This window comes from Rhinatrema bivittatum, chromosome 13 (assembly GCF_901001135.1).
Source record: "Rhinatrema bivittatum chromosome 13, aRhiBiv1.1, whole genome shotgun sequence".
Classification (NCBI taxonomy): Eukaryota; Metazoa; Chordata; class Amphibia; order Gymnophiona; family Rhinatrematidae; genus Rhinatrema; species Rhinatrema bivittatum.
The window spans coordinates 76,822,661-76,847,561 of record NC_042627.1 but is presented as its reverse complement, the minus strand read 5'-3'; the positions used below and the strand labels follow the sequence as shown (position 1 = coordinate 76,847,561).

At 42.9% G+C, this 24,901-nt stretch overlaps 1 protein-coding gene across 5 annotated transcripts in view; it reads right to left on the bottom strand.

The window, feature by feature from the left end:
* LRRC28 (leucine rich repeat containing 28) overlaps positions 1–21,659 on the bottom strand; it is a 64,835-nt gene extending 43,176 nt beyond the window's left edge. The window contains exons 1-3 of one of the 5 annotated variants that reach the window (XM_029574589.1): positions 21,393–21,659; positions 18,532–18,756; positions 6,834–6,874 (exon numbers count right to left, since the gene is read on the bottom strand). In XM_029574589.1, the coding sequence (XP_029430449.1) occupies positions 6,834–6,874; positions 18,532–18,699 (209 nt within the window). In that variant the 5' untranslated portion in view covers positions 18,700–18,756; positions 21,393–21,659. Of the gene's footprint in view, positions 1–6,833; positions 6,875–18,531; positions 18,757–21,253; positions 21,273–21,392 lie in introns of those variants that run through there. The other 4 variants (XM_029574588.1, XM_029574586.1, XM_029574587.1 and 1 more) reach the window with 4 other exon arrangements.
* Positions 21,660–24,901: the final 3,242 nt, after the last annotated feature.

The window sequence follows — 24,901 nt, the reverse complement described above, 5'->3', positions numbered from 1 at the left end:
CTGGGGTATTTCAAAAAGAAAGTCGCCCCGAGTTCTAATGCTTTATTTTTAAGGGCTAAAAATTGCCTTCTCCTGGTCTGTGTGGTTTAGAGACATCAGGGAAAATAAAGACCTTCTGCCCACAAAACAATAAATCCTTACTTTTGAAAAATTTTTCCAAAATGATCTCTTTATCTCTTTCTAATACAAACGACACAAACAATGTTGCTCGCTTGTTAATCATATCAACAGACTCCTCCAAAAAGGTAGATATTCCCGGCGAACTCTCTCCTTCCTTCCCAGGAATATCACTCATTGGAGGACAAAAATAATATATTTTTGAAACCATGGGTACTTCATTACATATCAAAACTTCTTTCACATATTTGGAGAACATTTCAAAAGGTGATAACCTTGTAATAGGAAAATTTACTATACGCAAATTTTTTATACGCATTAAATTTTCCATATTAGAATGCAATATACTATTATCAGTTATATGCAAGACTTCCATCTTTAACATTCTCTACTTCAGTAGTTACATTCTGAACCGATATTTCTATTTCATTCAAACGTTTTCCCTGTTCCTGAATTAATATCTTATTTCTATTCACTACAGATCCAAGAGTAAGATTCATCTGTGATACATTGGAGTCCAGTTTTATCATCATCCTCCAAAGATCCCCCAACGTTACATTAGTAGCATCTACGGCATCCAGCCTTGTGCTAGTAATGTTGGGTATAGAGGTTCTCGCTTCTGTCCCTTGCTGTAATAGCTCTGGACATGGGGCACCTACAATATTCAGTGGCTGAAAAGCCAATTCAGCTTCACTTACTATTGATGTACCTAAGATGGTTTCTCCTGTTGTTCTTGGTGGGGGTTGAAGAGGTGTTAACCTTGTGCCAGGGCTTAGTGAGACTTCCAAAGAGTCCCTACCAACATCCCCTTGTGGCGAAATTCTGTAGATATGAGCGTCCATCGGGCCTGGTCCCTGAGGAGCGGGAGATGATGTGAATACCTTGGCTTTCCTTTTCCGCCCCATAAAACAAAAAGATTAAGGCAATCCAATACAATCCAAGGCGATCCAAGGGGCGCGCGCGGCTTGGGCGACGCGCCGGTGGTGGCGGCGCACCGCTGTTCAAAACTTTTAAACACGCGGTTCCGGCAGATGACGTCAGACGCAGAGGGTCCCCAGCTGGAGCGGATCTTTCAACTCACTCTGCCTCCTCACGCCGGTCCGTCTGTGTCACCTCCTGCTCCCTCTCTCCTCCGAAATCGGGCCCACACAAATGGACTATTTCTGTAATTCTTCTTTCACGATGAGCAGGTATGCAGAGGATCTCAATGTGGTCCTTGGATAGCCACATAGAATATCCCTGAGACAGTTTAGCATACAATGGAGGTAGTGCATGCAAATCTCTGTCATGCATATTCATTGTGGATATCCTGAAAAAGTAACTGTCTCAGAGAACCCTGGGTAAAGAGTATGTTGCATTGATCAATTAACTAAACTCCTACTTTAACGCATTTTGATTTGCATTTTTTAGACAGCAAAACGTGAAAAGTGGAGCAAGGTGCGAGGACTTTTGGGGAGTCATCATACATTTCCTGAAACTGCATGCTACTCATGTCTACAGCACAGCACATTTCATCTTTTTCAGTGTACAAAAAGAATAAAGTGGACAAGATGGACCCACCGTGTGCTCAGGATACAATTCCAACCAACCGCAGGCACAGGCAAACCTCAGAACTTTTACATTTAAATAAGCCTTCAAATAGCAGAACAGGTACAGTTCATCTCAGGCAATCAACACAACAGAGGACTTCATTAAATTTTAGAAGGGAATTTAAACACCGTTTATCCTTACAAGTCCAGGCAAGTCAGAGTATTACACACCTCCAATGCTGTTAAACACCAACAGCGCACTCTGGTGGTGAGCACTGGCATCTGCAACCTCTCTCGTCCCTGACCTCAAAAACAGTCTCTGAACAAAATAATTTCTAGCAAACTGTAAACAGACAGTGACCCTACGGGGTACTGTGTGTTTAAAAGATTTTACATGTGCTGTACCTAGACTGGATTAAGGCAAGTCTGAAGAAATCTGTTCTTGGGGAAGGCTCTTTAAGGCCACCACTGGGTGCCAGGTGATTTTGCACAACCATTGTCAGCAACAGAATGCCCGCCAGGAACTTACCGCTCCAGAGAAAACAGGATTTTAACAAGCTACCGGCACGGACATCGTTGTAAGATTAGTCACCTTCAACCTCTGGCTGCTCAGGTATACAGGTGCAACTATATCTCTTGGCCAGCAGCTTCCTCTCTTCTAGCCCTGTTTTCTAAAGTAAATTCTCGTCATTTTGAGATCTGGGAGTCCTAACTATAATTTACTTTAACTGCAACCCAGTTCTTGAGAGCTCAAACACGTTGGACCCTTTCCTCTACATCACAGAAATAAAACAGAAAAATGAGCCTTCCACATGACATAATTCTTGCTATGGAAATTCACTTATGAGCTCATGGGCAACTGCACGCCTGTAACTGTTGTTCTCCGATTACAGAAGGAGAAATGCGTTAAATAAATAAACAAGGGAGGACAAACTATGAAAGCTCAGGGTTCATGCATCGGCACAGAGGACTCGACCAGAGCTTTCTAGAGAGAACTTCTGAGCACGCTGGGGGTTTCCCACAGACCTGTCGCGCTTCCGTTTACTGAACTTTCAGCACAAATAACTCCTGAACAGGGAGGCAGGGGAATTGTGTGGCCCGTTATCCAGCATTCATCAAACAATTATAGGCAAGCAATTCACTTTTTACCAATGGCAAACAGAAGCAACGGTGCCCGTGCGACTACCCAGCAAAGACGGTTTTCTAATGAATGGGAAGACATGAAGAAATGCTAACGTAGGTGTTGGACAGCGCAGAGAGGTTCCTAGGATAGTCCCGCTTGGATACAAAAGGAATAAAGTTCAGTGAACAAGCTGTAAACGAGATTCTTACTGCATTAATCAGCTTTGGAGAGCTCTGCTCCCCTCATTGGCTTAGTGCAGAATAAGCTATGGCTGATGATGTTGTCTAATATACGTCTAAATTTTAGGTTGCATTACAATGGCGGTTTGTTTTCAAAGCGATAAAGTGCTGCACAGTTAAAAAGGGAGAAAGGTGAGTTTGCAGAGGAAGACAATTTACAGCTACAGGAAAACTGTATCTGATGATGGGTAAGGAAAGCAATGTAGCTAATAAGGAAAGAGCAAAATCAGTGACCCTTTATTCATTTGTTTTACAACATAAAACAATTATGGATACCAAATGAAATGGACCTTAGTATGGACAGAGTTCAGCTCTAATTCAAAAACACCTTTCAAACCTAGAATATCAATGGGAGATCATTAACAGCAGCGTCATCTATGGCCTTCACACAGTGTTTACTGATCTGAAGACAGCGAAACAATCACCCAAAGGTCCCTCTCCCAATCCATGTACATCAGTCTTTCACCCCCATCACATACCGCGCCCCAGATGGGCTCTGCACTTCTTGGCGTTGAATCCCAGCTGCCAAATCTTCAACCAGTCTTCAAGCTTTCTTAAATCACTTTTCATTCTCCTTCGGGCATGTCCACTCTGTTGCAGATCTTAGTATCATCCGCAAACAGAGAAACTTCACCTTCTATCCCTTCCGCCATGTCGCTCACAAAGATATTGAACAGAACTGGTCCCAACACCTGATCCACAAACCACTTGTGAATGTCTAGGAAGGACAATTTTTCTGACAGGATATTTTCCTATCCTACCAACTATGGAGCCCTCAGACGAAAGCTGGGACCCCCATACATCTTTGCTTGTTCAGGTAGAACAGGACTACCTGATTATCCATGTGAACCAGAACAACAACTGTGTTACTGCCCCACCTCTACATTCTGAGGCCTTTACTGTACTCAGGACAGCCTTCATCTTTTTATCTTTCAGGATCCAGAGACCTTCCTTTTTAGTTTATTTTTTTCCTGGGAATTTATCAGTGCTTATTGTAATGAACAAAAACGAAGAGTCACAACTTTGAGGTTATCAAGGGCCAACAGTTTGTCAAAAATCCCAGGGAAGTCTTCCAGCCCTGGACTCACCATCTCCTCAAGACCTAGGTCATAAAATCCCAATTCGGATTTTGACTGGGTGGCCATGAAAGCTCGGCTGCTTGCACTGGTGACATTTTGAAGCCTGTGGAAGTGGCGTTTTGCTTACTCTGCAACTTCCAAAGAACGGAAGGCAAGCTGGAAGTGGAAAAGCATCTGCAGAGATGTCCGTTGTCCTTGATGAGCTTCACGGCCTCCTTTACTTTCTCTCCAAAGAGGAAATCATTCAGGCACTACCTATCAGCAAGCCTCGCCCGTACATCTTTTCTAAAGCCTGAAGCCTACAACTCCACTAACCTTTCGTGTCAATAAATGAGTCATTTAATGCCACCTCTAATTCACTCACGTCTGCCTCTCTAGTCATAACGGTCAGCACCTTCCCTGTTTCGCCTGAGGAAAATCTGCAGGTCATACCACTAAGAGGCCAACGTAGCAACATGCAGACGTCACAGCAGGAACTGCCCGAGACTGCTGCCGGACCATTCGTGAAACATACAAATGGCATCCATGGCTACCAACTAGATTAGCAAGAAGTTTGTTTTGCAAAAAAAAAAATAAGTAAAATTAACTAGACCTCCCTGAGATTTAGCCAGGTTTAGCAGGAAAGCACCCATTTGTGCTATTTTCTCACACAAAAGTTTTACATGTACAGAATCGCTAATGAGCTGATTTGATTTCTTTCCTCATTAGTAATTTTGCATAAGGTTTGCAAATGGAGTCACAAGCAAAAAATGGCGTGCACTAAAATTTGCAAAGACAATAATGCATACTGATTGGCAATGATGTACGTTTTATTCCCTCTGCAAAATGAGTATACAAATAGTTGATCACATAAACCAGGTAATCTGCTCTGCAGGACGACAGCAAAGTATCCTGGGAAAAACACTTCCCGTTGAGAAACAGAGTCCTAGGCTCATGGCCTGGATGAATAAATGGGCTCATTCAACCACCATGTTCTAGTGTGGGGAGCTGGATGTTGTCAAATTCTGCTACTGTACGGACCCAGTATTGTCGACCTTATCGATCATCTGCAGAGGGGAAAGGAAGTGTCATCTGATGGGGAACGATTTCTTATAAGCTGGAGGGAGAGCTCTATGGAGAATGTCTCGCAAGCAGTCCATGTAGAACTTTCTAGCCTAAGGACCCCTCACACTACTTTACAGAACAAACAGTGCCCTAGGCTCTGATACGATAGAAAACCTGTCCGCAATGGAGGTGCAAATATTCACAATTATCTGGTCAACCCAGCCCTCAACATGCTCAGCACTAGCACCAGTACAGATGTCCAAATCAACCAGTACCATGGTGAAGTCAGAGGTGGGTCACTCGCACCCATAGAGCAAAGGCCTGATACCAGCTTCTCAATGCCCTTCTGTGACCAGCCTGGCCAATTCCAAAACATCGCGAGTAACTTGCCCGGGGCAGAACTGCTCAAAGCCCTTGGAAGACAAGCATGGCTCAAGCTTAGGGGGAGCAGCCAGGCAGACCTCCAGGCCCTCTGAACCACATACTGCTCGAGACCATTGACGCACCCAACCTTGATTCAGGACTCATGAACTGATCCCGACGTGAGGAGAGCAGAAACTGTCTGTGCTCTGGGGCCTAGCCATGGACTGAACCACTTTGATGAGACCTGGCTACCAGTATGGCTGCAGTCACATCCCTAGGACACTTCTTTTTAGCAGGCTTCAAGGCCAACTTAAAAGCCTAGAAAAAAGGATCTTTATCACAGCAAGATGGAAGAGTTGAAGACAAGCAGTGGGCTACATGCAGGCGGCAACAGTCTGGTCATAAGAACATAAGAAATTGCCATGCTGGGTCAGACCAAGGGTCCATCAAGCCCAGCATCCTGTTTCCAACAGTGGCCTATAAGTACCCAAACACTACGTAGATCCCGCAGACAACACAAAAATGATAAGCTGAGGAGCGGCAGATCCAGCATGTGGGGAAACCCTATGCATGTAATAGGGTTTTTTCAAGACTGCTCTGACAGTCTTCCATTAAATCATGAGACAGAAGTCACAATCTGTGTGTGCTTTACTGCCCCTAGTTGCCATCTAAGCACCACCACTGGCTCTCTTTTTGGGAAAGGTAGGCAGTATACAAATCTACATAGAAGGACCAGGTGGCCTTCGCAAGAGATATCGTCACTGGCGTTCACGCACACGCTCTCAGAAAGAGCAAAGATGAGAAAACATTTTTTAAAAACATTGAAGTTAGTTACTGTCTAAAATGTGTTGGACAATGTTTTCCCTCCAAGTGACTTTTTTTTTTTTGTTTTAATTTTCAGGAAGTGGCAGTGTCCTCCTGCTCAATGGGAAGCAGAGCTGGAGGATCTGGTGCCACAGAACTTCATTCACAACTTTCTGGAGTGTTTTACCCTTATTTCTTATTATTTCAGTAACAGTGCATCTGTTTCAACTCTCTCCCTCCCTTACCTAGGCCAGCCACAATGGCAATGGTATTTGGCCAGGGGTCGCACAGCCACGCTCCCTTTGGTGCCTGAAACCTTGGTCCCTGAGTCTGACCGTTAAATTTCACCGTTGAGCAAGGGCCAAAGCTTCCCTCTGTCCCAAGGGTTGGAGCACTAGCCAAGGAGCCATCCCTTAGCACAGGAAGGTATCCCAAGTCCTCTCCAAGGCAGCGCAAAGCATTGCCCGTAGGCTCTCAACAGCTGTATTTCATGAGACATGCAATATATAACCTGCTTGAAGAAACTCATACTTACAATTCCACAAGGTTTGGTAGTTTCTGTGCAAGATTTTCTGGCTGCAAAAACATAAAACAAAAGAGGCTTTCATGATTATGATAATTATTTTAAGGCCCAGTAGATTCCTCTTCCAGCTCAAGTGAAACAGACCTCTGCTGGGGGATCTGGCACCACAAACCTCCATTCACAACCAACCGGTGTTTGCCCATTTCCCCAGCCTGAGCAGGAGGCCACAGGGACTCCTCCCAGAACCCTTGGTTGGCTGGTGGCTGGCTAGTGGCTGGTGAACGATGACTAACACTCCCCTCCCCTCTTTCCCCGGAAGTCCAGATCCAGATCTGAGCATGGATTTCCAATATGGCAACATACAGAACTATCATGGAGCCACTAGGCCAACCTCCTTTCTTAACAATACTACGAAAACTAACGAAGAGCACAAGCCGATCCTTTAAGAAACTGGAAAAGGATTAGTAAAATTGCCTGAATATTTTTTAGAACAATTTCTTGAGGCATTTTTAAGAAATGATTTTACCGGAAGTTGAGACTCTCTAGTTTGCCCAGGGTACAGACAGCTTCACTCCCCCCCACCCATGCAATGTTGTAAAGGTCTCAGTTTCAGCCAAGATGAGATCAAGGTCTGAGGCTTAGGACACATGATCTCAGCCAAAAAAAAAAAAAAGCCAAGAAGCAGTCTTGCAAAATAGATTGGAACTGTTCTTGCTTCAGGAATAGAATCAGCCTCACTGCTGGGGAATCCCTGTCCCCGGAAAGAGCCAAACAGCTTGAAAAGAGGGCAGATGGTCTGAAACTGGAGATCATAAATAGAAGAGAAATGCAAATACCAAAAGCAAAGCAGCTTACAATATAAAGGTCTGCAGGTCATGCAGCCAGGATGAGCTCAGAGGCGCGCATCGTGTCCTGTTTGTGTTCATTTGGATTCAGCTCAGGCCTTTTCACTGTACAGCCAGGTACACAATAGGCATTTTCCTGTTCCCAGAGGTCTTACATACTAAGCATTTTTCCCATAGACCCAAAATAGGAGAAAACCTTAAGTAAAACAGCCCCTAAATCTGTACCTGAGGCAATGGAAGATGTGCAGTGACTTTGCTTAAGGTCACAAGGAGCAGCAGTGTTTAAGGCCTGTTTGACCTATGTTCCGATTCGCTTCCGTAAGAAATTGGATCTTTTCATCTCTAATCTCAACAACATTCAACATCCAAAAAAACAAATTTGGAAATGAGAAAAAAACGCAAAATTGAATACTGAAAATAACAGATGCTGACAAATAGTATTTGCAACTGTGCATCCAACTGTCCAGCTGCCTGGCTTATAAGGAGTCAATAAGCCATCAAATGTTAACAGCAACATAGGGGTAGATTTTCAAAGGGTTGCACTCATAAGATATGCACACAACCCCCGAAAACCTCCCCCTGCGCGCGCCGAGCCCATCTTGCATAGGCTCGGCGGCGCACGCATGCCCCGGGGCTTACAAACAGGGGCAGGGAGTGGGCCGGCCATTGGCCGGAGTAACTTCTTCAACAAAGGTAAGTGGGGTGTTCTAGGTAGGGCTGGGGGGCGGGGGAACGGAGGCAGGCTGAGCGGCTCGGCGCATGCAAGTTGCACAATTGTGCACCCCCTTGCACACGCCGACCCTGGATTTTATAACATGCGCGCGACTGTGCACGCATGTTATAAAATCGAGCGTAGATTTGTTCGTGCCGGGTTGCGTGAACAAATCTGCGCCCGCCCGCAGGTTTAAAGTCTACCCCATAGAAAAAGACCAAAACGGCCCATCCAGTTTGCCCAGTAAGGGTCATTGCTGCCCCTCCGTGCAGGTTACCCCTGTGCCTTTCTTGGAAGCATAATGCAATCATTTCAATGTGGTTTAGGGTTGAACCACTGCTCCATGGAGATTACCCCAGTGTTTTGTTTCAGTCTTCTTGCCAATGTGCGTTTATCCCATTTCTTAATTCTGTCTCCCCTACCTCATCTAGGATCCACTACCCTTTACATGACAAAATACTCTGCTAGTGCGCCTAAGTCGCCTCCTTGTAGTTTTACACTGTCACCCCTACTATTTCAGTTTCTTTTCCATTGAAGGTTTGATCATGTCTTTCAGATTTTTAACCATCACATTTTCAGGTGCTCAAGCCTCAGTCGCATCTCTTTTGGTGGGGATCCCACGCCATTTTGGTTGCCTGTCTCTCTGGACTGGCTTTAGCCTCTCTCTATCCTAATTTGAAATGCGCCCTCTAGAACTAAACACAGTATTCCAAGTGAGGCCTCACCAGCGACCTGCACAAGGTCATTCTCATCTCCTTTCTTCTAGCGGTTATGCTGTTCTTTAAGCAGGCCTGTGGCTCTGTCCACCATCACTCCTGATCTGTGCATATCAGCAAATCCTCTCTATTGTGTACAGCTCTTATGGGTTTCTGCACCGCAAATCCATGACTCTGCAACTTTCTGCCAAGCCGCTGACCACTCAAGCTCTCTTAGGTCACGTTGCATTCAGTCTACTCCTTCAGGCATGTCCATTCTGTTGCAGATCTTACTGTCATCTGCACAAAAACAAACACACCTTTCTTCTAACCCTTTTGCAACATTGCTCACAAAGATATTGAACAGAACCGGCTCCAGATCCAATTCCTGAAGTTCTCCACCTTTTTTTCTTGCGTGAATTCCATCTGCCGCTCAACCAATTTCTTATCTAGTCCACCACTTGGGAACCTATCCCCAAGCTGCTCAGTTTATTCATAAGTTTTGCTTAAGTCCATGCAAATCACATCCAGCACACAACCTTCATCTATTTCTCTAGTTAGCCAATCGAAATAAATCAGTCTTGTTTGACACAATCTGCCTGGAATCCTGCAGACCGATGGACTGTAGGTAAGTTCCCTATCCTTTCCTTAAACAGCATCTCCGTTAATTTTCTCACCACTGAGTGACTAAGGATGGAAATGAAAATAAGGGGTAACCTGTCTGAAATGGCAATTGCTACCTTAAAAAAAAAACCTCCTCCTCTGTTATCACTTTTGTGAAGAACCTCAATTCTCTAATCCTGTGGAACGACTCCCTTCTCCAATGAATTATTGAACAAGTCCTTCAGTGGACTCGTCAGAACCTCTGGTCTCCCTTAGTATCCATGGATTTACCTCATTTGTCCACCTTCATAAGTTTCATACAAAACACTCTTCCACAACTAATATGCTATCTACTGCACTGCCACCCATGAGCAGCCCCTCTCCAAGGTCTTCTCAATGTACCTGGTCAAATGTTGTCCCTCCCAGCTCCACCTCTGGCCTTCCTCTGATGTCATCTTACTTTACATCTTTAGCGAGCTTTTCTTCTGCTCGTGCTTTTTACTGTCCTAAGTTCTTTCTTCACATCTTTCAGCTTTGCCAAATATTTTTCTGCATTTATCTGTTTGAGACCCATTGAACGCTCTGATGCTAATCTTTTGTCCTTTATTTTTTAAGCCACCTCCTGTGGAGAACCATATTGTTGCCCTTTTCTTCTTGCTTTTATTGACCTTCTTTACACAAAGATTTGTGACCCTTGTTATAACTCCTTCCACTTCACCTATATCCTCCTATCATGCCAGATCCTTATCTCACCAAAGTCAGTATTTTTCAAATTCAGACTGAGCTTTGGCCATTATATCAAACTACACTGTCTGATGATCACTGGGGCTCAAGAGAACCTGCCCATTGTGGATTCCATCACCACTCGTCTGAGCAGAGCCCCCCTGAAGAGTGTCCACGAACGCTCTACTTCTAACAGACTTTGCAGACGGGATACCCCAATCCACATCTGGTAGGTTACAGTCTATCGCCACCTCTCCCTTCATCCCCACCTTTCTGACATCTTTGGATAGATCTGGGTCTAGTTCCTCCGGCAGTGGATCCTTCACCTCTGAAACTTCAGATTCAGTTTTCAGAGTATTAACATTTGCCAATGTAGTAAAGACAATTTGTTTCTGTATCACAGGTCATACCTGACCAAAGCCCATTGTAATCCATTTATTCCTGTGTTATGGGAGTAGGGGACACATTTTCTGGATATTTTATAGTGAGGGGGCCTTCTGTAAAACTAGAAGTCATGATGTGAAGCTCAGATGAAAAAGTAAATGTCAGAAAATATTCTCATACAGAAAGGGTGGCGTTTGCCTGGAACGCCTTTCCAGAGGTGGTGGTGAAGACAAAAACAGTAGTGGAATTCATAAATGTGTGGGATAAGTATAGTAGTGGTTTTACTAAATATGTTTTTAAAATCTTTTTTATATGTATACTATGTACACTTGTCTGTGTTTTTCCTTTTGTTGTAAGTCACCTAGAGCCTATGGATAGGTGATGCATAAATATTTGGAAATAAATAATGGCAAGAGGATGGAATGAAGTACATTAGGATAACCTGCACAGAGAGAGCGTTACAACTCAAGGACCGCAGTGATACAATTGCCTCACCATGCTTTGAGCCTTGACGCCAACAATGCGATGACCGTGATGGACTTGGTCATGCTTGGGACAGATATGCCAGGAGGGTTGAGTGGAAGACTCAAGTGGGGGCGTTTGTAATGGGTTGCATTTGGGAATTTTATATGCACATCTACCTAAAGAGGTTGAATCTCATCTTTAGCTGCCATCATTTACTTATGTAATTTCTAGATTGCTTAATTAAAGCTCTAAAAACAGTTTACAAAAATCACACCCCTAGTACCATTGCTTTTATTTTTATGTATTTGCAGCAACTTGTTTTTAATGCAGAGAAGTTGACACAGAACAGGCAAGCTGGAAGCCTCCAGAGATCCACCTTAGGATTAAGACACCACAGTAAATCTGTGTAGGAATTAAGTCAATGTTTCTTTGATTGTGACTTAGAAATCTTCTCAATTATAGTAAATACGCCCCCCCAAAGTTGCTTACATAGATTTATTTGAGATATAAAATATGAGAAGGAGTATGTTTAGAGTCATATATTATATGATTATATGATTTTTGTTATATTTTAAACCTGTATCTCATGAAAATGTTTCAAACAAAGTTATTATTTGTGTATTTTGATTAAAACTGATGATTCAATTCCTGCTTTTTCTGTCAATCTGTAGAATCAAATCATTTGTATTCAGTTTGAATCCCTCAGTTTTGCAGCTGCTTACGTAATTTAACAGCTTTTATAAACCGTTGTTAAGTGGGACCATCAAAAAGCTTGCACAGAGTGTTGCTGCTAGTTTTGCAGTTTTTTCTATGTTGTCCGGCATAAATAAGATTAATAACAATCTCGGTCTGAAAGATTTTTGTGATTAGATTTTTCCAGTCAGAGGAGAGAGTCAATGTTTTGGATTCCATAAACAGCTTCAAAACTTAGGGATTCAAACCAAATACAAATGATTTGATTCTACAGATTGACAGAAAAAGCGGGAATTGAATCTCCCAAACTTCAACCCAGCTGACATGTAGAGCCCCTGAGGCAGCTCCTCAAAAACGAGCGAAACTCGGCCAGAGTTGGGCTGGACTGTTGTCAGAATAAAAGGTTTCCATAGATCCATCTCGCTTCTTCTGCTCACTAGTAGCAGATTAGTGCAGAGAAGCAAAACTGTTGTTTGAGATTAGCAGAACAATTTCAAAGAGGAAGCCGGTCATCACAATGAGAAATTGTAAATCTAACCAGAAAACAAGGCTTAGCCATTTGGAGCGTTTTGGCCCCTGGGAATACTCTAGCAGGAACTATTACCATATTATACTGTGATGATGAGACTTCTCCCTCTGCACGATTTGAGTATTGTGAAGTATAAAGTCTAAAACTGCACTTGGACTGCAGTCATGGAAGAATGTGTTCCATTTCTGTGCATCAGAGAATCTGGACCCCACCTCAACTACAGAAACAGAAGTCACATAAAACGCTCACTTTGTTAGCCCCAATGCAAATCATAAGTCTCTGATTTATAAACCAGTCTGCCAACCTTCTCCTGAGGCACACCTGGCTTTCCGGCTACCCGTAATGAATATGCATGAGACACATTTGCATACATTGGAGACCGTGATATCTTTTGCAGGACGGAACTTCCTTGTCCAAGGGCTTTCTGTATGGTGTTTTCATATTTCGTGAACCTATGAGAATTAAACAGAATTGTTCCTGCGATAGCATCCACACAGTATATACAGTGGCTGGCCCCCCGTGACTTATATGTCGGGAAGACTGAACATTGGAGCTGTGTTTCTACTGTGCCTCGCGAAGACCTCATGCGCTGTCATTTCAATGGGAAAAATTATTCCAGCAATGCAATGCAATATCTTAGACTCTTTATTAGGGATGGGAATTTGAACCGTATGTTAATCAGATTAGAACAGTAATGTGTTTATAAATTAAACACAGATTGAATGATCTTTTTTAATCGGTTTTTTTTCCCAAAGTTTCTTTGGATATTTTTGCTATTTCATGAACGTTTACATTTCAAAAAACTGTTTTGGTTATTTTTTATTCTGGTGTTGGTCAGGTGTTTTCACTCAAGTGCAGGACTGGTTAACAAGTCCAGTTGCCGTTTTTTGGATTAGAAATCTGTTCACTTCACTGTTTTTTTTTTCGGTCGGACTCTTGTAGGTCCCCTGAGGCACAGGCTGCTCTTGAAACAATGTCGGGACAAGAAATGTGGAGAATTGCAGAACTGTGCATGAGCCGTTTGAAGTGTTTTTAAACATCAATTTGTTTAAAGCGGACCCCCCGCTATGAGACCTTTTCTTTTTAAAGTAACAGCATTCAAGGAAAAAGAATAAGAAAATAGTTGTGAGTAATGAACATGCAAGGATTAAGCCTTTAAAATTTTGACATATGATTTACAGGGAAGACTGCTTACATTATTTATTTTTAATTTTTCTATACCGAAGTTCCTGTACGAATACAGATCACACCGGTTTACATGATAACAACAAAATTCGCTTAGGAGCGTTACATATAACAAATAACATAACAACATAACAAATAAAGAACAACATAACAAAGAACAACATAACAATATGAAAAGAATTTTAACTTAATATATGGCAAGCGGAACATATCCTATCATATCAATTAACTTCTCGTAAATATGTATCGGTGGAAAGCTTTGGAAAGGTGGGTGGGAAACAAAGTGTGAGCCAATTACGGTAGAAAGAGAGGGGGAATAAACAGTCGGAGGTTGCAAGAAATAAGAGACTATATCTTGCCTACGCCTTGTATATTCCTGTAAATAGTCCGTTGCAGTTTTTATTTATTGCTTTAATTCCTCCACCTCCTGCTCTTTGTATACTCCTCCTTGTTCGCCCTCCCTGTTCATTGTAATTTCTACCTTTAAAGTTACATTGTAAACCGGTATGATGTATGCATACTAATACCGGTATATAAAAGTTTTTAAATAAATAAATAAAGGCTGGAATCTGGAGTATGGGAAGAATAGCATTAGGAGTCCGGGAAGGCTAGGCTGAATAGCCATGTTTTAAGTCTTTTTTTGAATGAAGATGGACACTAAATAACCCGTCTGATGCCATTTAAAATTTAAAAGCTAAATGGAGAAATTTTTATTTACTAAAAAGATTTTTTTGATAAGTGTCTTGGTGTGAACTGCAGCTTTTGCTGGTAAAGTTTTTTGAAATTTGCTTTTCCCGCTTCTGCATATGTGGGCAGCAGGATTGTTTCCTTGATTATCCTAAATTATCGGATAAGCATCAGTCACGATATCACCTACTTGCAGTCTGAAAACATCTCTCCAGGTCAGCTACATGCTGACTCATTGATCAGACGCGGCATCCTATGAAGCCTACATATTCTGAGCTCCAGGTTTAGCTTTAATGCCCTCCTGCAGTCTAAAAAATCTGGCTTTGAACAGCAAGAGATTAATACAGATTTTTTTGCCGCTTGAATCAGGTTTCCCAGCACTCTTTTTATGCTCTTCAACAGTACATTGTTGCATAAACTGATGGAAAAAACTTTTTTTTTTTAAACCAGTCAAAATGTTTAAGAACCAGATTAAAAGAAATGTTTTACAGCTAGGTTTTATTTTATCTCTTCTCTTATTTATTTATAACTTTTTCTATACCGAAGTTCAAAAAACAGAGTTAATTATCACTCCGGTTTTCATATCAACCTTGAACAAACAGTGACAAAAATTGTCTTACATAGAACAGGAGGAGAAACTTGGATACAACATAAGCAAAGGGAAAATATAACAAATCGAACTGTTAAGAGCTAAATGAATTGTCTAGTTGGGGTGAAAAGGAGAAATCTAAGGGAAGGGTTGAAGAGATGGGGGGGATGGAAGGAATGTGGGTTAACATAGCTTTAATGAGACAAAAATCAGTACTGGATAGCTTAGGCAGAGTAAAAGGGTGAGCTTAGGATTCTCCGCTTAGGAGGTGAGTCCGTAAAGGAGGTGGGCCTTGACGAGTGGTTATGGGAAGGCTTGTCTGAACAGTAGCGTCTTAAGTCTCTTCTTGAAAGTCGTAGGGCATTTTTCTTGTCTAAGGTCGGGAGGAAGCAAATTCCACTGTTTGGGGCCTGTGGCAGAAAGCGCTCTTCTGCCTAGGGAGGTTTTGATTGTAGGTGCTCTGAGAGTGCCTCTTTGCGCCAATCTAAGAGGACGGGTAGAAGTATGAAATTGCAGGGGGGTTGAGAGGTCCAGTGGGGCGATGTTGAGAATGGCTTTGTGAGTGATTGATAGAAGCTTGTAGAGGATTCTGAATTTGACTGGGAGCCAATGAAGCTTTTTAAGGATTGGTGTTATGTGGTCCCTTTTGTTTGACTTTGTAAGAATCCTTGCAGTTGCATTCTGCAGCAACTGGAGGGGTTTGATGGAGTTGTCGGGGAGGCCGTGAAGAAGGGAATTGCAATAGTCGAGTTTTGAAAATATAATCGCTTGTAGGACAGTTCTGAAGTCTTGAAAATGAAGGAGGGGTCAAACCCCAATAATTCTCTTACATATTTTACTTGATTACTGACACTTTACACTGCCCTCAACCTCTATCCACCCTCCCCCCTTCTGCAGCCAGGAGGCAGGGGCAGACCCGACAGCAGATTTGCCACGGCAAGCCTGGATTTGATTATGGTAACTCAGCTCCATGCCGGGACCTAGGCCTGACAGCAATGGTTCAATTCATGCCTGGTCACAATGCTCCACTGGCCCTGGTGGCTACTCTCCATGCTGGCCCCAGCTGCAGCAGTTCCTCCATGCCCAGCCGCAGTGACAAGAACCGGGGGTTTTTCAGCCCAGGCTGCAAATCTGTAGGACTTCTATTCATCTAAATTCCTGTGTTATGTATATGACAATATCTGCCTGTGTACAGCCTCTACCATCTTCCCATACTGCCAGCCTGGGGGATTCTTTAAACGTGATCCCGGAAGATTCATTCCTGTGCATAATTATTCTACCAACTGATGACACAATAGAAAAAATATTAAACCTAGCTAACATGTACCTAGACATCATAAAACTACTATTAAACCCAATGGAACTCGTGATTAACATTGATAAAACAGAATTTCTACACTTAGAAAGAAAAAAATATCAAAATTATTCAAACCGCAATAATTCTCAAAAAGAACCAAAAAATAGAACTAGCGAAAAAAAAATACGGAACCTTGGAATAATAATGGACCCAGAAATTAATCTAAAACAACACATATCGCTAAAAGTAAAAAAAGGCTACGCTAAACTCATGATCCTCAGAAAACTTAAACCGCTACTAACTCCTGCAGATTTCAGAACAGTGCTTCAGGCACTAGTTTTCGCCAGTACCGACTCCCAAATACAACAATAAGACCACTTCAAATTCTACAAAACACAGCAGCGAGAATACTAACTGGAAAAAGAAGAGACCATATAACTTTGGCCGAACTTCACTGGCTACCCATAGAACAAAGAATAAAATACAAAGCCCTATGCACCATACATAAACTAATACATGATGAAAAGGCGGACTGGCTAAACACTGCACTACAGGTACACGTCCCACACAGGAACCTTCGTTCAGCAAACAAAGCTCTCTTAACCATTCCCTCAGTCAAGACAACGAGACTAACCCAGGTAAGAGAAAGGGCATGGTCTTTAGCAGGACCCACACTCTGGAACACAATGCCCCTAGAGATCAGCTTACAGAGAGACCCCAAAACATTCAAGAGAAGTCTAAAGACATGGCTTTTTAACAAGCCTTTTATAAAGAGACCGGAGAATAGAAAATACACAGAAGAGCACCAACACACAGCACTATTCTCAAAAATGTGCGTTACAATATTTTTTCAAATTTAGCACACAACGAACATAATAATAAAACACAGAAAATGAGATTTTTTTTACCTGTAAAATACCTTCCAGGTATACCTGGCCAGAACCTAAATCACTAAACATTTGTATGTATTTTTATGATTTAATGTAACCAAAACTTAATGGCACCTGTTAGAATGTACTATAGTACGCTTACTCCAACATTACTTATGTGCCTACATGTAAACCGTTGTGATGGTATATATCTTAGCGACGGTATAGAAAAAGACTTTAAATAAATAAATAAATTTAAGCTGAAAGAAGCATAAGACCTCAAGAATTAATTTGCAGCATGGATGCCAGATTTTACAGTAATTTCTTCATTTAGGACAGTGCTTAGACCTAAATAGAATGTTTGTGCTATACTGAAGTATGGACTTCAATTTGTAGATTAGCACAGTGATTATCATCTATGGATTTCTGCACCGTGAGGGTCAGGCTGCTTCACAGAAACACCAGTTTATGTTGCAACCATGCTCGCTACATTCTAAGCGCAGATAATGCCAATGAAACCAATTTCACATGTTTGTTGGAATCTACTGCACTTTTAAGAAGGAACAGAAAACCAGAGATGAAACAACAGGGCAGGAATAAAGGATTTTGTTTGCTTTCATCTCAAAGTAAGTCAATTTACTTTCTTGAAGTATTTTGTGACTTTTTTTTTTATGCGCTTTTCAAAACCACAAAGTATTAATATGAACAAATTCTGCTTCAAACTCCAGCTTGGGAAAACATTTCACCCTACAACGAACTTCTGCAATGCCGCAGAAATGCAATACTACCTGTTCTAGGTACATCTAGAGAAAAATCGGGCCACATGCTGATATGGGAACCATTACTGAAGTCGTTCCACATCGGTGATCATGTTTTCTTGTTCTCACAGGTTATCCCTGCTGAAAGAGCTAAATCTGGGCTATTTACCTTAAAATAATCAATAACTCAATGTAAGTGTGACCTTGCCTCTACAGCTCTGAGGCAGAACTAACAAACTTCAGGCCAATCGTACATGCTGACAAGCATTAAAGCTTTTACAGCTGAAGCTGTTAAATTGGAACATATTATAGACCAGGGTTAATTAGCTAATTTTATTATTAACCAGTTATTTACGCAAAAATGTTATCAAAACTGTGTGCCACTGAACAGCTGAAAAATAGCAGAAATACAGAGATATGATTTCACTGGAAGCTCAGGGCAATCAAGAACATTTCTGGTACAATTTTCAACCTCTGAGGGTGTATTTGGTTCAGTTAATTTTATTTGCATTATTTCATTGAGACCACAATTTTTCACCATGGGCCGGTAACCTTTTGTGACTTTACTGGCCCACAATGGCCAGGACAAAGTTGTGGTTGAAATCCAACCCCTGACCCCTTTGTAAATGCACATGAAAAACAAAGATTCTCGCCCGATTGTAAGTGCCCTACATACCAAGGTAGTTAAGGAATTGCGTTTCATATAAAGTCTCTCCAGGAACTGCAGGCCCTCATCTTTCAGCAGCTCCAAGGGAAAATGGTTAAGATTCCTGTAATTTAGAAAGAGATTCTTGTGCTTTTCCAGCTTCGCCACGGAGATGGTCTTACAAAGCTCAGACGCCATGATTAAAACAGCCTCAGCCACATTACTGGACTACATCATGGACAAAACGATCCATTTCTAAGAAGAGAGCAAGAAAATGAGAATGTAAGTTTGCATTTAAGAGTGCTTGGGTTTCATAAGCATTTCCAATACAGTCACATCAGTTAATACACATCTTTCAGGCCCTTCAACTAGCGCCTGAACTTTGGTTAACACTAAGAATATATTTACAGAATAAATGTCGACAGATCAAGATCAAAATAGTCCATGTAGTCTGCCTATTTAGGCCTTTAAGGTTGAAACTGCTGCTCCATGCAGGTGACCTCAATGGTAAGGAGGCTCCATCCAAGCAATAAAAGCAGATGATGGCCAGACCACTCCCTCCCAACTTTAATCATTCATGCTTTCTTGAGGTGCCCAGAGGGCCTGTCCCGGCCATAGAAGCACAAGAGCAGGATGCCCCTGCCCTACCGTCATGAGTGAATTTGATCAAACTTCGTAGTAGCCAGATGGTGAAACTTTGCGTTTGCTGTAAGTTATGCTCAGATGGATCCCTTGAATGCACCACTGGCTAATTAGTAACTGTCGCACCTTGCAGTATACCCCCATTCAGAAATGTTACCTCAATTGTGAATTTACATCCCCCAACCAGTAGGGAACCTCTGTATTTATCCTAATCTGTCTGCATATATTTTTTAAATGATTGTCAATGTATTTAGCTGAGAGACAGAGACACAAAGACAATTTACTGCACAAGCTATCAGAAAAAACAGGATACCTTACTAAAAACAATTCAAAATATTAAAAAAAAAAAAAAAAAAAAAGTAATTTACCATAGTAGATGGGTTAAAATTAAAGGTTTTATATATCCAGAAGCACTGAAAGCAGATCACAACACACAAAGCCCTATGAAACCAAAATTCAGAATCAAAAGGAAACAAAAACAGAAATTGTATTATAAACATTAATTAGATGTCTGAGAAGCAGAACTTCTCTGGACCAGCTGGGAGATGCAACAGCAGCACTGAACAGTGCCAAGAAAGAAATCAAGGATTCAAATATGGAGCCTGTTTTCAGGGCTGAGTATAGCACTCAATATGATTTACCTGGATTTCAGCAAAGCTTTTCATACTGTCCCACATAGGAGGCTTGTGAATAAAATGAGAAGCTTGAGAGCAATTGCCAAGGTGGTGGAGTGGGTTACAAACTGGTTGACTGACAGCAGACAGTATGTAATGGTAAATGCAACCTACTCTGAAGAGAGAATGGTGTTAAGTGGAGTGCCACAGGGAGCATCATTGTGGAAGGGATAGAAGGTAAGGTTTGTCTATTTATGGATGATACTAAGATCTGCAACAGAGTGGACACGCCTGAAGGAGTAGAGAGAAAGAAAAGTGATTTAAGAAAGCTTAAAAAGAGTGGTTGAAGATTTGGCAGCTGGGATTCAGTACCAAGAAATGAAGAGTCACCCATCTGGGGTGCGGTATGTGATGGGGGTGATAGACTGATGTGCATGGACTGGAAGAGGGAGCTTGGGGGTGATAGTTTCTGGCGACCTAAAGGCAGTAAAGCAATGTGATAAGGAGATAGCTAAAGCCAGAAGAATGCTGGGCTGCATAGAGAGAGGAATAACCAGTAAAAAAAAAAAAAACCAGAGGTGGTGATGCCCCTGTACAGGTCCTTGGTGAGGTCTCACCTGGAGTACTATTGTTCATTTCTGGAGCCCGTATCTCAAAAAAGAGAGACAGGATGGAAGCATCCAGAGAAGGGAGACCAAAATGGTATGGGATCAGAATCGGAAGACTTGTGAGGAGAGGTTGAATGTCCTAAATATGTTGCTATTTTGCTTGTTTGTTCATATTTTGCTCTTTTTAGTTTACATTTGTTTTGGCTTCTTTGCCAGTCTGAATTTTAGACACCAATTGTAAAATATTAGGCAATACAGAGGACCTGGCTTCTAGGATTTTTCCAGTGCTTGTAACATAACATAGCAGATGATGACAATAAAGACACACTGCCCAATCCAGTCTGTTCAGTTATCTATGACGGACATAGAAACTTGGCCACTTGTAGGATATTACTCCTTATCTAAGTCCGTTTTTATTTCATTCTTTGCAAGCAACACACCAGCTTCTGGGCCACTACAAAAAGAAAACAATGCCTCTGGGCCAGGTGAAAGAAACCAAAGTTTAAGGAAAGCATCTAAACATGTAAGTCCTCAAAACAGGACACACAATCGTCCCACAAATGTACATAATACAAAAGGAGAGCCAGCAACCAGCATCTCCAGCTCCGAGCTGAGCAACACCGCTTGCAAACTGCCAAACCAACAACATTTCCTGAGCATATGCAACTGTCACAGTTCTTAAGGCTGCTGGGGTCAGCAGTGACTTGCAAGCATTAGTGGGAGGGGGGGGGGGGGATATGCACGTTTTCCGCCTTTACAAGAAGAGGGAGAGGTGCATGTGCTGGGGGGGGGGGGGGGAGGTCTGCATGTCTTGGGGGCAGGAGGAGAGATGTAGATCCCCTTCACTTCTTTCATTGCCTTCTTTTCTTCCACTGCTCCTCCTCTTACCTCATCCAGATTCTTCTTCCCAGCCTTCCTGTTCTCATTTGTCCCTTCCTCTCCTCTCTTCTTCACCTACCGTAGCTGTTTCCTCCTCTCGTCCCACCTTCATTTCTCCTCCCACCCCTGCCCCTCGCCTTCCCCTTACCTTTCACGTATTCCTCCGCTCAAACCCGCTTTCCCGCTCCCCTTCCCGGGGGTTTTCCGCTCACTGGACGCGGGCAGCTGGGTCGCAACGGCGGGAACTGAAAGGGCCCCGAATCCCGCAGCGCCTAAGCGAGAGCCGCCAGGCCCGGCAACCCACGCACAGCCGCGGCGCCGAAAGATTTAAGCGAAAACAAGCCCGGAGCTTCGCTGGCCCTGCGGCATGTCGGCGGCCATCTTGGTTGTGACGTCGCGCCCGACGTCACCCGGAGCTGGCGCCGCCCCTCGCCCCGCCCCTGGACCTGTGTAACAGGAGTATAAACGAGCCTTTAACGGCGATGCGTATGCATTAGGCGGGTGCCGGCCACCGGGTCAGACGCGGCTGGGCCCGGCTGCAAGTTGTTCCTGGCGGGAATATAACAAATGCTTTCAAGTTCCTACCTTGCCGAGTGTGGAAGACGTTTAAAGTGCGAGCTCCCCGGGCACCGTTATGTGGATAGAGGACCCCCCCCCCTAATTCATGATGCCTGGGGGGGAACCAAAGGGTCCTAATCCCCCGCCTTGGGTGCGGTGCCCAGGGCCGAATTTAAGATTTTTGCGGAACCGGAGGGCAGAGATTATGGGGGTGGCCAGAGTGCCACTGTGGTGCCCCTTTGAACTGCCACCCAGCTCTAAAGCAAAAGGGGTACAGCTTCCTCTTCAGCCTTGGTATTTGGCCTCTCTGTGATGCCTGTGCACTGCCAAGCAGAAGGTCCCTAGTCTGATCCTAGAGTTGTCCGGGGTTGGGGGATGCTGAAGAGGCAGTGTCCAGACCCTTGAGGGGAAAGGACTGTGATCATTGCTTAAAGATGATGCCTGTAGCCAGATTCAAGGGCCATGATTGCAGAGTTATGGATAATGACCTGGTGCATAGCCCGGGGCCCAAGAACTCGCTGCAGTGACTGGACTACGTGTAAGTTGGGAGGGTATTTAAAATAGGGGAAAAAATCCCCCGTAGTTCTGAATGAAATCTCATGGCACCAGAATCCCAGTCTTGCTTCCCACCCAGCTGAAGTATTTATTTATTTATTTTTAATTTTTTATATACCGATGTTCCTGTATAATATACGTATCACACCGGTTTACAAGTAACTAACTGACTCCTCGATAAGAGGTTTACATTGAAACATAGAAACAATAACAAAAACAAAATCAATTATCAAATACAAATAAAAATGAAAGTAAACAAATAACATAATTGGGAATAGGGGAACTTAGAGGAGGTAACAGAGAATAAACATGATTAGTTAAATTGCGATCACGAACTAATCAGCAACCTATGTACACAGTAGGTGATGGTAGATCCAAGACTATTCATCTGTGGTATTCTTCCGGCTCTTAGATCTCCGGAAAGCTTGTGCAAAAAACCAAGTCTTAAGCTTCTTCTTGAATGTAATGTGGCACGGTTCACTGCGGAGGTCAGGAGGGAGATGACATATTTGTATGTCATCCGCGTATAGGAAGTGTATTAGCTTGAGTTTGGTTAGGAGATGACAAAGAGGCAGTAGATGGATATTAAGTATAAAGAAGCAAGAGCAAACTGCTGGTTAAAAAAAATATCTCAAGCCACAATAACTTCTTCACGTATAGCTAGATAAATAATGTATCATTACCTGGACAGAGCTGAGGAGCTCCTGAGGGAGGAATTGGGGGAAAGGTTTTTGTTTTCAGGAAATGTTTCCGTACACATAATAGCAGGTTAATGAGGTACAGGTAATATAGGTTGGATAATTTTCAAAGTGGATGTATGCATAGAAGTCTGCTTTGAAAATTGTTGTAAGTTAAGCGCGTATTTTTTTGACTGATGTAAGCAGCGGTTTTAAAAATTTCCCCCTGGGAGAATTTTCAACAGGTTCAGGAATCCAACTGTGAGAATTTGTGAAGAAATAGGATTTACGTACATCCAGCCAACATCTAACAAGGCATTGATCTGAGCAGTTTGAGTATACAAACATCAGGGTAACTTGCTCGATAGGAAGGTTACTACCCTCAAACATTAAGCCTTATACTTCACTTTGATGCAGCTCCAACACTGCTCTCTGCATCGATGGCGGGGGTGGAAGGAAAATTAGAGCCAGAAAGTTACCAATAAGGGCCCTGAACTCCGCGGTCGGAGTAACAGATAAGTATGAGAGAAAATAAGTGTGAAAGCTTGCTGGGCAGACTGGATGGGCCGTTTGGTCGTCTTCTGCCGTCATTTCTATGTTTCTATAATTTTGCCACTTTGAAAACTGTGGTAGAGCTGAACAACTGTGTGGATGGGCAGACAAAACAGGCCATGAGGGCTTTTTCTGCCGGCATGTTTCTATGTTTCTGATTATTAGGGCTAGGTGGTTAAATTTAGGGGCTTAAGAAGTGGGTGGGGCTGGAGTGGGGAATTAAATGAGCCCTCGCCACTGATCCAGCACTAAGCAAATGAATAGTAGGCCGACAATTAGGCATCTCAGTTTCAGGGACCTAAGTTACAATTATTTTTATCCTAAAACTGAGGCACCTAATTTCCCAGCTGTACAAAGAAATGGACACATCCCGCGGCCAAGGCGTACATCTTGCCACTCATTCCTCTTTGCTCTTTAAAGCTCACTGCACCTCTGCGCTGTGCTTAGACAGCACAAATAGATCTGAGCTCTTTAGATGCCCGTAATACACCGCCCACGTGCTGGTGGTAAACATGGTAATAAAAACGCATGGGTCATAAACTCATGTTCATTCACTGACTGGAACAGAGCCAACGTTTCCTCGTGACTCCCAGCTCTTGCCTGCCCACGTTCCTGTAGTTGGCCTGCTGGGGCCAATATTGGGCTGAAAAAGAGTTATCCTTTTCCAAACTCTGTTAAGTCTGGCATGCCTGGGTTCCTATCTGAGAAGGACAGCATCTCCATATGTTGTTGATGGGTTCACCATGTGTTGCCAGCTCGTCTCTTGTCTAATACTTTGCTTGGCATTTATTAAATTCTGCTAATCTATATCTTTCAAATACCGCAAAACTTGTACTGTGGACACCATCACACAAGCATGCTCTGACATAGCCAATCAACTTGACCTCTCGTCGCTAGACAACGCCTTCTCCTCCTGGGTCGACCTCACCCTTAACATTGCCAACAAACTTTGCCCTTTAACAACAAAAACTATCAATCTGACCCGTCGAAATAGAATACCCTGGTACACACCTGATCTCAGAATTCTCAAAACTCAGCTTAGAGCTGCTGAAAGGTGCTGGCGCAAGCACCACTCCCTCACAGCCAAAACCACCTATTACCAACGCATGCACGAATATAGAAACTCCAACCTCCATACTAAACGAGAATACTATGCCAGAAAGATACATGGTCTACAGTATAACCCCAAGGCTCTTTTCTCAATGATTGCTGACCTTACCAGCCCCTCCCACACGCAACCACACGCAACCACCTCCAAGAATCGCTGCAATGAGTTAGCGCATTTCTTTAGAGATAAAGTTGCCTCCCTCACGGC